Genomic DNA, 15,410 nt, shown 5'->3' with positions numbered 1-15,410 from the left:
GTAGTAATCATCCTAACTAGTCGATATTCAAAACATGACGCCATATGAAACCCTAATTGCATTAGCTGTATCAGCTCAAACCTTACTCTTGTTATCTTCTATTTTATTCAAACAAATAAAGCTCCAACACCCAAAAAGATTCATCCTAATTTAAGAAGTATCATGCATTTGAGAAAACTAGATATTACCTCTATTTCTCATAATGATAACGTGAAACGGAAGTAATACAATAGAACTGACATATTCATCCACTGACAGTAATATGCTAGATTATAAAATTCATGGACTCTTTTTATCCAATAAATAACGCAAGTTAGACAATAAATTTGTTTAGGACATGATATAGTAGAAACCTAGAAATATGCGTTGTTAGCCAACAGGACACATATGACGTACACGTACATGACATACCCATGTCATATCATATGAGTGGCCAATTGACCAAATTGGTAAATTAAAAATACCCCTAACAATAACTTGGTAAATAAAATAGCTCCGACGACAATTTGGTAAAAAATGCTAACCTCAAACGACAATTTGGTAAAAAAAAAATCATTTCAGGCGAAAATTAACCCAAAATATACAAAAAATTCCGACAAACTATTCGCAAATACTTAATTTAGTTCGTTTTTTGTGGTTTTCTTACCTAAATCTCCAACCCCTTTTTCGGAATTAACAATTTGAAGAAGAATTATTGTTTAATTAATTTTAACGTAATTTTCCTACCCTTATTATCGAATTTTTAAATGGGGTTGGAAATAAATTTGATCGGGATATAGCAAAATAAAAGGAGTTAACATTAATTTAAATTTAAAAATGGGAAAAATAATTTTAAAAAATGCAATAACGAATTAAGTTAGGAAAATTTGAAAACTTTGTCCCGGAAAAAAATTAGATATTTTGGCCTAAATATCACTTGAGACTAATTTTTTTACCAAATTTTCACTTGGAGTTAACTTTTTTACCATATTGTCACCGAAGTTATTTTTTTACCAAATTGTCGCTTGGGGTCTTTTTTATTTACCAATCTGGTCAATTGACCGAGAAAAGTCCATCTACGTAATAGGGATAAAAATAGGAGTGCAACTAGAAGCATAGCAGCAATTTATTTAGGATGCATATCGGAAGGCTAACCGGTAAATTCACATAACACTGGATAATTTTTGTAGTTTATAATGATTACAGTGGTATTTTATATTATACATGTATTTTATACAATTAGAGTATAAATTGTCTTAGTAGTACTATTTATAGGTAACAGTGGTACAATATTTGATGTACAATTTATATACTTATTTGTACCACTAGAAAAACATTTATAGTATTAAAGCATTTAATGATAGTATTTTACCTATTTAATAGTATTTTATACCAATGTTTATACCAAGTATTTACGACTCATCCACCACTCTTTTGTCTTATTCATGCTATTTACAAAGCAAGTTAATAACATTTATGCGCCAAGAGTTCTCCTAAAATTAGTTGTTTCTTGGTTTGTTTTCATGTTCCCTATGTCTACAAACTAATTTAAGACTATAATAGTGCAATGAATCTCGTACAACGTTGTATGTCTAGTTGTCAATTAAAAGCTTCTTAGCTTAACACTCAAATAAATCAAATATCCTTTTCAATTTCAAAGCATGCAATAATTTTCTACTTTGCTCAAAATCAGGAAACAATTATTTAAGAGATCAAACCAACTTCTTCCACTTACAATGTACGCCAGATTACAATTCACAAATTGTTCCTTTCGTCTAAAATACCCAACGCCGGATACTTTTGACACTTAGATCATGGATTTCAAATGGAGACTTAAATTCCAGAAATTCAACACAACCAGCCAACACTAGGACATATACATACCATGACAAAATCATATAGAGTTAATCCATGTAAAAAGGCAACAAGTTAGCTAATCTTTCACATTTAGCACTAAGTTCTATTACCACAAAAACTTTCTTAGCTTAAGATCACAAATAAACTTAATACCCCTTTCGAAACCCGAACACACAACAATTTCCCCCACCAAAAAGAACAACTAAAATGAAAATTAAAATTCTTGGTGAGCATAAACATTTGTATATTTAGAAGATAAATCCTTTAAAATTTGAACTAAACCCTTCAAATCATTACTACCCACCTCAAGACAATCTTTCAAAAACTCACCCTCCATTTCTTCCTTCAATGTCTCCACCAATTCTCTCAATGGCCCCTGCATTTCAAAATTCAAATTTCACAATCCCACCTAAACAAACAATGATTTCCACATACCACTCCTAATCCACCAAGTAAAACATTAAATCGCAAATTAGAACATACACACAATCACCTGAACAATAATAATCTCGAAATACATGACAAAATCACGCGTCGAAAATACTTTAAAAGGAAATAAAAACTCACAGATTTGCTGAAAATTGAGAGCAACCGATTGAACATAGATTTGGAAACACGAAGCAAATTCCCGTAATGGCGAGCAACCCAAGCAGCTCTCTGAGAATCGGACTTCAATCGACCCAACTCACCGAGTGCACTCAGCAACTCGTTAAAATCAGCGGCGATTCCAAAAGCATCTTGAAACGACGTCGTATCACGCCAAGCATAGTTCCTGAGGTAATCCCAACCCATTGACCAGATTGTTGGCCAGAACCTAAGGCTAAGACCATGGTCGAGCTTGGTGGCTATGAGGCGAGCACGGCGAGCACCGTCGACATCGCCTCGGGCGGCGCGAAGGGTGGCGACGCGGGAGGAGAGAGAGTGTGAGAGGGATAATATGGTGCGGAGTTGAGCGTAGGAGATTATGGCTTCGGTGGGTTGAGGAGGGTTGAAGAGGAGGAGGCAGAGGATGAAGAGAGAGAGTTTTGCCATTTGGATTTATTTGGGTTCATACAAATTTTCCCATCCCGCAACAATGGTGGGAAAATGAAAATTTAGGCCTGTCGGGTCGTAATCTCCCACAAGTTCTCTTAATTCGGGCTAGCATGTTAGACATTTTGGGAGTGGGGGGAAAAGTAAAGATAATTTCTATCCTAAAGTGTTTCTAGTGGGGTTTACTCCATAGACTCATAGTTGTGAGATTCAGGGGATTTGTTAAACGTCGCCCGCAAATCTCCACATAAAGCCCACAAATATTTTTACTTTGACTCTTTTGCCCTTTTTCTAATTTTTACCGAAACCGTAATTCACTCTCACGAAGAATGTGGAGCTGGAGTGGATCACCGAGGGACACCGAAGAGCCGTCATCGTCGCCGGAAAGCGAGATAATCCGGGGGAAAAATTACGAAAAGTAGGGGTGGCGTCTGGTCAGGACGCCGCCACCATGGCTGTGGCGTCCTGGCCAGACGCCGCAACCATGGCTGTGGCGTCCTGGCCAGACGCCGCAACCATGGCTGTGGCGTCCTGGCCAGACGCCACCCCTACTTTTTGTAATTTTTTTTTTTTTTTTGTAATTTGTTATTTTTTTTCTTTTTTTTTGTAATTTTATTTAAACTTTTTGTAATTTTTTTTAAATTTTATTTAAAGTTTTTGTTTTTTTAATTAAACATTAACACAAAAAATTCTGATTTAGAAAAAAATATATACATTAAAAATAAAAACATTAACACATAAAACAAAAATATTAAACATTAACAAAAGAATTCTGATTTTCCAAAAAAAAAAATATTAGACAAAAAAAAAAAAAAAAAAAAAAAAAAAAAAAAAAGTGGTAGGGCGCCTGGCCAGGACGCCCAGCCCCTGGTGGTGGCGTCTGCTCCGGCCGCCGGAACCAGGGGGCTGGCGTCTGACCTGGACGCCCAGCCACGGCGGTGGCGCCTCTGGAAAACGCCACAACCGTGGCTAGGCGTCCAGGTCAGACGCCAGCCCCCTGGTTCCGGCGGCCGGAGCAGATGCCACCACCAGGGGCTGGGCGTCCTGGCCAGGCGCCCCACCTCTTCTGTTTTTTTTTAAATTTTTTTTTTTTTAAAAAAACCCTGCCACCGTGAGCCGTCCTTCCCTCCGCTGTGGCCGCCAAGTCCTTGCCTTGCCGCCTCAACATTGCCGTATTTTCGGGTGATTAGAGTGTGGGTATGGGTTAGATTTTTTTATTTTAGGTTTAGGGCAATAAGGTAAATTCAATATAGATTTGTGGGCTTTATGTGGAGATTTGCGGGCGATGTTTAGCGATCCACAGATTCAGACCTTACCAATGATTAAAAACTTAACTAAGTATTGCAATGTGATTGGATGAAACTTTAAACGTTAATATTTAATTTTGATCTATATTTTAAACTTAAAACTAAATAAAAAAAACCATTTTTAAATTCTAAAATTTCATGTTTTGAAATTCGAAAATTAATTAGTCTAATTTCAGAAAATCATTTTTTATTTTCATAATTAATTTCCGAATCATAATTTGGTTAACAATTTAACTAAAAAAAATAAGTTAAACAAAAACAATTACTCTTTATTATTTTTCACAAAATCAAAATTATTTTCAAAAAAATTTCGATTATATTTATCGAATCGTTCCATATTTTATTTCAAATGATCCATTTCGTTCATCTATTCATTCATATCATTTTAGCTTTGTCAATTTTTGAGGATTAGGGATGTATTCTTCAAAATTTCAAGAACAATGGATTAATAATATTTGGTTAACGATATATAAGCCACATACATCTTTGGATGTTTCGTGGTCGCCGGATTTACAGGGATTTAGTGTCAAATAATGCTGTTTTTTCGATTGGGTAATCAAAAAGACAAGCGGTTGATTTTTTTTTTTTTTTTTTTTAATTTTTTTTCATCCAATTTTGATATATAAATCTATACTTGGTTTAACTTTCGTGAAACTGTTTGTCGGTATGATAATGATCACCTAAATGACTATAAACAATTTACAATAAGTTTTAGATATGATGATAATTTGTGAGATAAAAGTTAATTGTGCAATGTATAAACTATATTAAGATAAGTAAAATTAAGAAAAACTAATAATAAAATAGTAAAACCTAAATAAAATGTAAAGCATATAATGCTCCTAAATTTTCTATCACTATTTATTTAGGATGAGTTTTTCCTATATATTGATATCATTTTCAATATAAGAGAATATAATAAAAGAAAACATATTCTTCGGTATTATTTCATTTTCAAGAATAAATATAAGTAGGTGCGGCAGCTCTACTCGTTTCTCATATAGTTTATAAATATTACTTATTAATCTGATCCAATCACCCATTATACTTCCGCTGTCTCCAACAAATTTGGTATCAGAGCCGGAATAATTATATCATGGCTTCCAGTACATCAATACCATTTTTCTCTTATTCCCAACCGACACTTCCTATCTTTGATGGAGAACATTATGACTATTGGAGTAGTCAAATGCAAACATTCTTTATATCCCAAGATTTATGGGAGCTCGTGGAAGGAGGCTATGAAGACCTTCCAGAAAATCCTAATGAAGCACAACAAAAACTACACAAGGAAAACAAGAAAAAAGATGCACTTGCTTTACGATACATTCATGCAGCCGTGAGTAAAACTATATTTCCCCGCTTATATGGATTGAAAAAATCCAAAGAAGCTTGGGATACATTAAAACAAGGATTTCTAGGAAATGAAAAAGTTGTTGCTGTTAGATTACAAAATCTATGGAGAGATTTTGATAACCTGGAAATGCAAAAGACAGAAAATATCCAAGTTTATTTTTCACGAGTCACGGAAATAGTTAATCAAATAAGAAGTCTCGGTGATACATTAGAAGAAAAAAGAGTTGTTCGAAAAGTATTAAGAAGTATGACAGAAAAATATAATTCTGCCACATTTATAATAGAAGAGTCTAAGGACTTGTCAACTCTCACAATGCATGAGTTGATGGGATCTTTGGAATCACATGATCAAAAATTGAAAAGAAATGCAAATACCGATCAACTTGTAGATCAAGCGTTTCAATCCCAACTTAACATATCAAACAAACAATATCAAGGAGAGTCAGAGAAAAGAGGGGGAAACCAAAGAGGACATCAATATGGTAGAGGCCGTGGTACCCAAAATTTTAGCCGTGGCCGAGGACAAAGTAGAGGAAGAGGTCGCGGACAATATCAAAATTATCAACAAAGGTCAAATAATTCTTGTCGTATTTGTGGTAAGTCTAACCATCAATCATCTGAATGTTATTTTAAATGTAAGAGATGTCGTAATTCAAATCATTCTCAAAAAGATTGTTGGCATCAAAATGGAAATAATACAAATGAAGCGAATTTCACCGCTAACGCTGAAGGTGAACAATTATTTCTTACGTGCATGGATGAACAAAATAAGTCTAGCAATTTATGGTTTCTCGATAGTGGTTGTAGCAACCACATGACAGGAAATAAGGACATGTTCATCAAGTTAGATATGGGTGTAGCAAATCAAGTCACCTTAGGTGATGGAAAAAAGGCAAACGTCGAAGGACGAGGAGTCATTGTTGTTAATAGCAAAGCAAATAACACAAAATACATACATGATGTTCTTTATGTGCCTAATTTGACACATAATCTCCTAAGTGTTGGGCAACTTGTTCAACGAGGATATTCAACAAATTTTGACAATGGGGAATGCATTGTTACGGACAAAAAATCTGGTAATATATTGGCGAAAGTAAAAATGGCTGATAATAAAGTTTTCCCGCTTCATATGCCACAAAAGAAGCTGGCATTGCAAGCCAATGTTATGGATGAATCTTATCTATGGCACTTACGATATGGACACTTGAACCAAAAAGGATTACAATTATTGAAACAAAAAGACATGGTCGTGAGATTACCACACATTGATAGAAATATTCAAGTTTGTGAAGGATGTATATATGGAAAAATGCATCATCTTCCATTCCCAAAAACTTCATGGAGAGCTAAAGCTCCTCTTGAATTAGTACATGCAGATATATTTGGCCCCACAAGAAATCCTTCTCTACAGAATAAGAGGTATTTTCTATTATTTGTCGATGATTACACTCGTATGATGTGGATATATTTTATTGATCAAAAGTCAAATGCTTTCAATGTATTTCTCCAATTTAAAGCATTAGTTGAAAGACAAAGTGGTTATATGATAAAGACATTGAGAACTGATAGAGGGGGTGAATTTATATATAACCCTTTTATGGAGCATTGTAGAAATGAAGGAATAAAAAGACAATTGACAGTCTCACGAACACCTCAGCAGAATGGTGTAGCAGAGAGAAAGAATCGCACAATTGTAGAAATGGCAAGAAGCATGATGGAAGAAAAGACTCTTCCTAAAACATTATGGGCTGAAGCTGTAAATACAGCTATTTACATACTGAACTGTTCACCAACTAAAGCAGTTAGTAACAAGACTCCTTATGAAGCTTGGAATGGTAGAAAACCGGTTGTTAGTCATTTAAAAGTTTTTGGATGTATTGCATATGCCTTAAACAAAGATCAAGGTAAAGACAAGTTCGATCTCAAAGAGAGAAAGTATCTTTTTGTGGGATATAGTGATGAATCAAAAGGCTATCGTCTCTTAGACCCACAAGCTAAGAAGCTAATAGTCTCCAGAGACGTTATATTTGAAGAATCGGCAAAATGGAAATGGGATGATGAAATAGTTCATTTTCCTGTGCAAGAAGAAGCTATAAATTCTCGTAACCCAGCTCCAACAACAATAAATAATGAAGCAAACAGTCCGCATAGATCTCCTAATAATGTGTCAAATACACAAACACAAGAAACCTCATCTTCTCCACTTTTAAATCAACCAGGAAGAATTAGAAAAAGGCCTTCTTATTTGGATGATTACGAGTGCTATTTATCTAAAGCAAATGACACGGAAACATTAGCTTTATTTGCAAGTGAGCCTTCGAGCTATAAAGAAGCATCAAATGACGATGTTTGGATAAAAGCAATGGATGAAGAAATTGCTATGATTGAGAAAAACAAGACATGGGAGCTTGTTGATTACCCTGAAGGTAAAGATATTATTGGTCTAAAATGGGTTTATAAAACAAAACTAGACCAAGACGGAAATATTCAAAAACATAAAGCAAAGCTTGTTGTCAAAGGATATGCTCAAAAATTCGGAGTTGATTTCAATGAAACATTTGCTCCAGTAGCTCGTATTGAAACCATTAGGACAGTGTTAGCCATAGCTGCACAGAAAGAATTATATGTTTATCAGCTTGATGTGAAATCCGCATTTCTGAATGGTGTATTAGAAGAAGAAGTGTATGTGGAGCAACCACAAGGTTATGAAATTCAAGGGCAAGAAGATAAAGTTTATCGTTTGCATAAAGCGCTCTATGGGCTTAAGCAAGCGCCAAGAGCTTGGAATAGTAGAATTGACAAATATTTTATGAATAACGGATTCAAAAAGAGTCCAAGTGAACCATCACTTTACATTAAAGAAAACAACGATGGGCATTTTCTCATTGTTTGTCTTTATGTTGATGATCTAATCTACACTACAAATGATATGAAACTCATTAATGAGTTCAAAGAGTCTATGATGCAAGAATTTGAAATGACAGACTTAGGACTCATGAAATACTTTCTTGGAATTCAAGTTACGCAAACCAAGGGAGAAATTTTCTTTAATCAAGAAAAATATACTGTAGATCTCCTAAAGAAATTTCATATGGAAAATTGCAAACCAGTGAATACTCCTATGGCATTGAATGAAAAATTAAGTCAAGATGATGGAGCTAGTAAGGTCGATGGTAATGTGTACAGAAGTTTGGTAGGTTCTTTACTATACTTAACTCATACAAGACCTGACATAGCTCAAGCAGTGAATATGGTATCAAGATTTATGAATAATCCTAGCAAATTACATTTTGCTGCCGCAAAAAAGATATTACGATATCTTCAAGGTACTAAGAAAGTAGGTCTAAGATACCAGAGTGAAGTTGATAAAGAATTGATTGGTTATACAGACAGTGATTGGGCTGGTTCCATTGATGATCGTAAGAGTACATCAGCCTACATTTTCTGTTTAGGCACTAAGATAATATCATGGAATTCAAAGAAACAACAAACAGTAGCACTTTCTTCTGCAGAAGCAGAATACATGTCTGCTACTGAAGCAGCATGTGAAGCAGTTTGGGTACGAAGAATTTTAAAAGACTTGGGTCTTCAGCAAGAAAGCCCCACGATGATATTTTGTGACAATATGTTTGCTATCGCTATGACAAAGAATCCAGTGTTTCATGCTAGAAGTAAACACATTGAGATTCGACATCATTTTATACGTGAATTAGTCAATGAAGAAGAAATACAGCTCGAGTTCATCAACACTAATGATCAGCCAGCAGATATGCTTACCAAAGCTATAACAACAGAAAAGTTCGAGAAATTTAAAACATTATTAAACATTGCAAATTAAGAGGGGGAATTTGTGAGATAAAAGTTAATTGTGCAATGTATAAACTATATTAAGATAAGTAAAATTAAGAAAAACTAATAATAAAATAGTAAAACCTAAATAAAATGTAAAGCATATAATGCTCCTAAATTTTCTATCACTATTTATTTAGGATGAGTTTTTCCTATATATTGATATCATTTTCAATATAAGAGAATATAATAAAAGAAAACATATTCTTCGGTATTATTTCATTTTCAAGAATAAATATAAGTAGGTGCGGCAGCTCTACTCGTTTCTCATATAGTTTATAAATATTACTTATTAATCTGATCCAATCACCCACTATACTTCCGCTGTCTCCAACAAATTTGGTATCAGAGCCGGAATAATTATATCATGGCTTCCAGTACATCAATACCATTTTTCTCTTATTCCCAACCGACACTTCCTATCTTTGATGGAGAACATTATGACTATTGGAGTAGTCAAATGCAAACATTCTTTATATCCCAAGATTTATGGGAGCTCGTGGAAGGAGGCTATGAAGACCTTCCAGAAAATCCTAATGAAGCACAACAAAAACTACACAAGGAAAACAAGAAAAAAGATGCACTTGCTTTACGATATATTCATGCAGCCGTGAGTAAAACTATATTTCCCCGCTTATATGGATTGAAAAAATCCAAAGAAGCTTGGGATACATTAAAACAAGGATTTCTAGGAAATGAAAAAGTTGTTGCTGTTAGATTACAAAATCTATGGAGAGATTTTGATAACCTGGAAATGCAAAAGACAAAAAATATCCAAGTTTATTTTTCACGAGTCACGGAAATAGTTAATCAAATAATATTCAGCACATTTTTTTTTGTATAGAGTACTTTTTTAAATTATTCTTTTTCATCTAATATGCATATATATATATATATATATATATATATATATATATATATATATATATATATATATATATATATATTTTAATAACAAACCCATCAAAACTTTCGCCGAGAAGTAAACAAGGTTAACCTTAATAACAATGCTTTTTTTTCCTTAATATAATGCATTATTTAATTTTAGCTAATCTATCAAAGTGATTATAATTTACAGGTGATACAGTAAAAGGTGATAAGGACATTTTTCAATATAACTTGAATAAAAATGCATAAAATTATAATAAGTATTTACAATATTTTTATTTTTAATATTATAGGGATCTTAGACAAAATATCCACTAATTGTAACATAAAAAAATTATAAACTCCTTACTCACTAAAGATCGATAAAAAAAAGATATATTATTATTATTATTATTTTATTATTATTATTATTATTATTATTATTATTATTATTATTATTATTATTATTACCTAAAACCTTGTGCAGATCAAATTATATCTACAAAATATGGATGAAGAGAGTTATCGTGCGGGTACCAACATTGATGTTTTGTCATAACTTAGGTATAAAATTCAAGTTAATTTATTTTTATAGAAAAATACAATTCTCTTTTTTATATATAAATTATTGTAAAACTTACTAAAAGTTGCAATCCATTATGAAATTTTTGTCGAAGACCATGCATTGCATGGGATCTAAGGTAGTTGCTTATATGTTGTTAGAAAATAAATAATGGAAGTGCATGACCAAACCTCAATGCATGTTCATCAAGTCTGATATCATAGATCACATATATATATTTACTATTGTGGTTCACATATTAATTTCTTCGAAATTAACTCTCTATTAAATAGTTTTAGACCAACTCAAATAGCAAACTAATTGTCAAATTAGATTTATATGCCACATAAGATTTGTAACTAGTTCTCTTTGTACTAGTTAGTGCCCCACTAGTTACATACTAGTTTGCTATTTTAAAAAACCACGCTTTCTTAACTATTCTTTTGAATAAAGACAATTGAGATCAGGATTTTTGTAAGGCATTTTTATATTTCTAAGTAATAACATGTAATAGTAATGATCAAAGCCTATATAAAGTATCCCATGTAATAAATTTAAATCTCTATTAAACAGTCTTAGAGCAACACCAATGGCAAACAAATTGTCAATTTAATTACCTTTGCATGCCACATAAGATTTGTATGTAACTAATTCTCTTTTGCGCCCTACATTGTTTTTGAAAGTATTAGCTTGTTGTATTAACATGAACCTCACTTTCTTAACTGCTTTATTTTCTCAGGTCATGACGCTAAATTATTTAGGTCATTACCTTGCAAACAAACAAGTTCGCAAAAACTAAATACAGATTTACAGATCAAAATTGAATTCGAAATAATATCGATCAGCTGTCTTCTTTGATTGCCTAGTAAAAAAAATGCCATTATTTGAGACTAAATGTTTGTAACACTGCCGCCACAAAGTATCAAAAGATCAATGCGGTTTATTCTTTGTTAACCAAGAATTATTCATCCATTGTTCTTAAAATTTGTGAAGAACAGATCCCTAATTGTCGAAAATTTGAATTTGATGAACGGAATGGATTAATCGAAATGAAACATGGATTCATGGACTAATTAAGAACAAAATCGACAAAGTTTTGAAAATTACTTTGATTTTATATGAAAATTAATGAATAATATTTTTTAAATTTAATTTTTTTTTTATTTTTATGTATAGCTAAATTATGAATTTTGGAAATCAATTATAAAATAAAAAATGATTTTTGAAACTTATACTATTTAAGTATCAAAATTCAAAAATGATTTTTAATTAACTTTGGCATTAAAAAAAATCACAATGACGTGTAAAATATTAACCAATCACATTATATGCCACTTAGTTAATGTATGATAGGCGTTTTTGAGATAATCACTATAAAATCATCTGATGGGAAAAAGGTAATACTATATTTTGCTTTTAATAAGTGCATCACTTACTAATAAATAGGATTTATTCTAGAGAGTTAAGGTGCAATTGCATATGAAGGTATTTCTTTGACTAGTTATACATGACAAGATAATAGGAAATGCAAATAAAGTCAAGAGACAACTTTCAGATTACCCTAGATGCATTAAATGCAACACATATGAGGAAAAAACATTGCATATCTTGTGTGTTTAATTTGCAAGGTAGCAAGAGAGATGTGGCATTAGGTGAGAGTCATTCTCTTTGGCCTTCCTTTTACAATGGCATCTTATAAGGATGGATGCCACTAATATTATAATCTAGAACAAGGGTCCCATACTAATTATTTTGGAATATAATAGTGATGTAGTGGATTTAGATTGGAGATTAAAACATTGTGTGGCTTGTGGGAAAAATGAATATAAATGAGTGTGTGGGTGGGTGTGTGTGTGTGTGTGTAAGATGGAAATTAAAAATTTAACCTTTCACTGGTCTTCTATAAAAAAAAATCCAACCTTTTTATTATTTCATAAAAATCCAACCTTTTCCCCCTAACTTCATCTAAAGATCCATTTGACCTATAACCTGTTAAACAGGTTAAAATGATTTATTTATTTTGGGTTTTTCTATATAGTAACCTCGTTTTTTGCACTTTTGTACGTTGTTCCCTAACATATATGACTTTCTACGCTGTAACCTGAAAGTATGAAGAGTCACTATATGGTGCAATCGCCGTTAAACTGTCGTTAGTTGCTTCCGTTAACTTTGATGAGAGTGCGTATAGGTAGTCTGTTATTAGTTTTGGGGGGAATATTTCCCTCCAAAAAAACCACTGCCTCCTTCATTTCTTCTTCTTCTTGCTTTTACAAATCCCCTGTTTGTTTTCAATTTTTCTAGGGTTCCATTGTAGGTAATTACAGTTTCAATTGAAGCAAGAAGCCATGTCTAGTTCTCGCTGCTCGTTCCCCTCCAATTTATCATGTTCCTTGCAATTCTTGAGCCCACGATGTTTTTGCAACCCTCCAAAACTAGCGAAGTTGAAGATTTCAACAACAACTCGCAACCCTAGGAAAGCGTTCTTTAAGTGCAACGATTGCGGCTTTTCAAGTGGATGGATGAAGGTGATGTGCAAGGTCTTGAAGCATTGAGGGCTGATGAAACCGAAATTGCATTTCTAAAGGAGACAATAATAGAGCAGATTAGCTACATTAGGGAAGTAGTTAAAATTCACTACTAGAAATAGGCTGTTTTCCGACGGAATCGTTCCGACGGACTTAAATTCCGTCGGAAATTCCGAATTTTCCGACGGAATTTGGGTATGTCAGAAAAGTCCGTCGGAATAGATAAGTTGCGATGGACAATCCCTCAAAAATATTCCGACGGATTTTTTTTACTCGGAATTTACTGCTTCCGACGGAATATTCTCTCGGAAAATTTATTCCGACGGAAATTTTCGTCGGAAGCTATAAGGGAAAAAAAATCCGTCAGAATATATTAATTTCCTACGGATTTTAAATCTGTATGAAAATTCTTATGGATTTTGTTTCCGTCGGAAATTTCTGAAGGAATTTAACCCTTTTCCGACGGAATTTTATTTTATTTGAAAAAAAAATAAATAAAAAAAAAAACTAAACCCTACACTCCTAAATATACGGACCCCCCTCCCCATTCCTTATTCATTTCTCTTTCCTCTCCTCTTCTCTCTCCCCGCCTCTCTTCTTGTTCTCTCTCCTCTCTTCTTCTCTTCAACGATGACACAACAACGCAACAACCACACCACCGCGCAGCGACAACAACAACAACGACACCAGGAGCAACTACACCACTGCAACGACAACAACAACACCAGCCCCAGCAGCAACGACAACAACAACAACAACTGTAGATCTAGTTTTTGTTTTTTTTTTTTTTTTTAAAAAAAACAATTCTGATTATAATTAATTTTTGATATAATTGTAATGTTATTTTATTAATTTCAGAAGATAATTGTATATTTATTTATTTTGTTTGATTTCAATTTTTTGTTTATTTTTTTCGATTTTTGGTTGTTGTTTCGATTTTTGGTTGTTGTTTCGATATTGGGGGTTGTGGTTTCGGTGGTAGTGTGTTTGTGGGTAAGGGAATTGAGGCTGGATCTAGGTTAGTTTGGCGTTTTCCGATTTGGTTTTTTTTTTTCGTTTTTTCTTGGTGGGTGGGTTAGGTGGTTGGTTAGGGTGGGCGGGGTACGTATGGTCAGGGTAGGTGGGGGAAGTTTGGTTGGGTCTAGGTTGGGGGGGTCGGGGGTCTGGTCTAGGTTGGGGGGGTGGGGGGTTTGGTCTGGGTTGGGGCTGGTGGTGCTGTGGGTCAGAAAAGGGGGTTTTGGTGGGTTGGGATGCGAGTTAGCTTGGGTTAGTGTGAGGAGGTGGATCTGGGTGGGTTACGGGGTGGTAGTGGGGTGGGTTGGGGTGGTGAGCAGGGGTGTGAGCAGTGGTGGATCTGGGTGGGATAAGGGTTAAGGGTGGGGATGTTTTTTTTTTCTTTTTTGTTATTGACTTTTCCGACGGAAATTTCCGTCAAAAAATTGCGACGGAATTTCAATTAAAGTAAAAAAAAGCGCCGACAGAAATAAATCCGTCAGAAATTCCGTCGGAAACTAGCCTTCCGATGCCTAACCATAGCAATCCTCCTAATTCCTGTCATGGTATAAAAAAATTAGTGAAGTCAATAATCAAAGACCAACATATACATTGATGGTGTTAACAGATATGCTATACCTTCAAGTAGTGTTAGGATGGGATAACTACTATCTACACCAATAGTGTTGTTGAAACTTTCAACAAAATTGTTGGTATTCTCATCAGAAGACAGTCGGGGGTCAAATTTCCACCTTGTCCATCTATCAAGGGGCCCCACCTCCTTAAACCACTTCACAGCTCCAAGTCCAGCAGCAGACTGTATTTTTACTAGAGCTTTTTTGAAACTGAAGGTAGAGTAGGTATTAGTCACCCCCCAAAACAGTTTGTGCATCAGGATATCTGGGTAATCAGCTTTGAAATTTTTATATAAATGCCTTGCACAATATCTTCTGGGAACTTTTGGCCACACTTGATCCAAAGCAGGGTCAATTCCCTAGCACAGATAAAGAAACATTAGTTAAACTGACTATGATAATTAAAATACACACAACTTAGTCTTAATTTTCATAGAGAAATACAAAC

At 33.9% G+C, this 15,410-nt stretch overlaps 1 protein-coding gene across 1 annotated transcript; it reads right to left on the bottom strand.

Annotated features, from left to right (window-relative positions):
- Positions 1-1,835: 1,835 nt before the first annotated feature.
- LOC110728834 lies at positions 1,836-3,338 on the bottom strand. The gene is made up of 2 exons (XM_021908502.1): positions 2,404-3,338; positions 1,836-2,212 (listed from the first exon to the last, which is right to left on the bottom strand). The coding sequence occupies exons 1-2, from the start codon at positions 2,866-2,868 to the stop codon at positions 2,051-2,053; spliced, it is 627 nt and encodes a 208-aa protein (XP_021764194.1). The 5' UTR covers positions 2,869-3,338; the 3' UTR covers positions 1,836-2,050.
- Between the last annotated feature and the right edge of the window lie 12,072 nt (positions 3,339-15,410).

This window comes from Chenopodium quinoa, unplaced genomic scaffold, assembly GCF_001683475.1.
Source record: "Chenopodium quinoa cultivar QQ74 unplaced genomic scaffold, ASM168347v1, whole genome shotgun sequence".
NCBI classification, from domain to species: Eukaryota; Viridiplantae; Streptophyta; class Magnoliopsida; order Caryophyllales; family Amaranthaceae; genus Chenopodium; species Chenopodium quinoa.
This window is presented reverse-complemented; position numbering and strand designations above follow the sequence as displayed.

Coding starts and splice junctions, on each gene's coding strand:
- LOC110728834 (XM_021908502.1), bottom strand. CDS start 2,868: ATGGCAAAACTCTCTCTCTTCATCCTCTGCCTCCTCCTCTTCAACCCT. Junction 2,213..2,403: donor TCTCAATTTTCAGCAAATCT/GTGAGTTTTTAT, acceptor TTTGAAATGCAG/GGGCCATTGAGAGAATTGGT.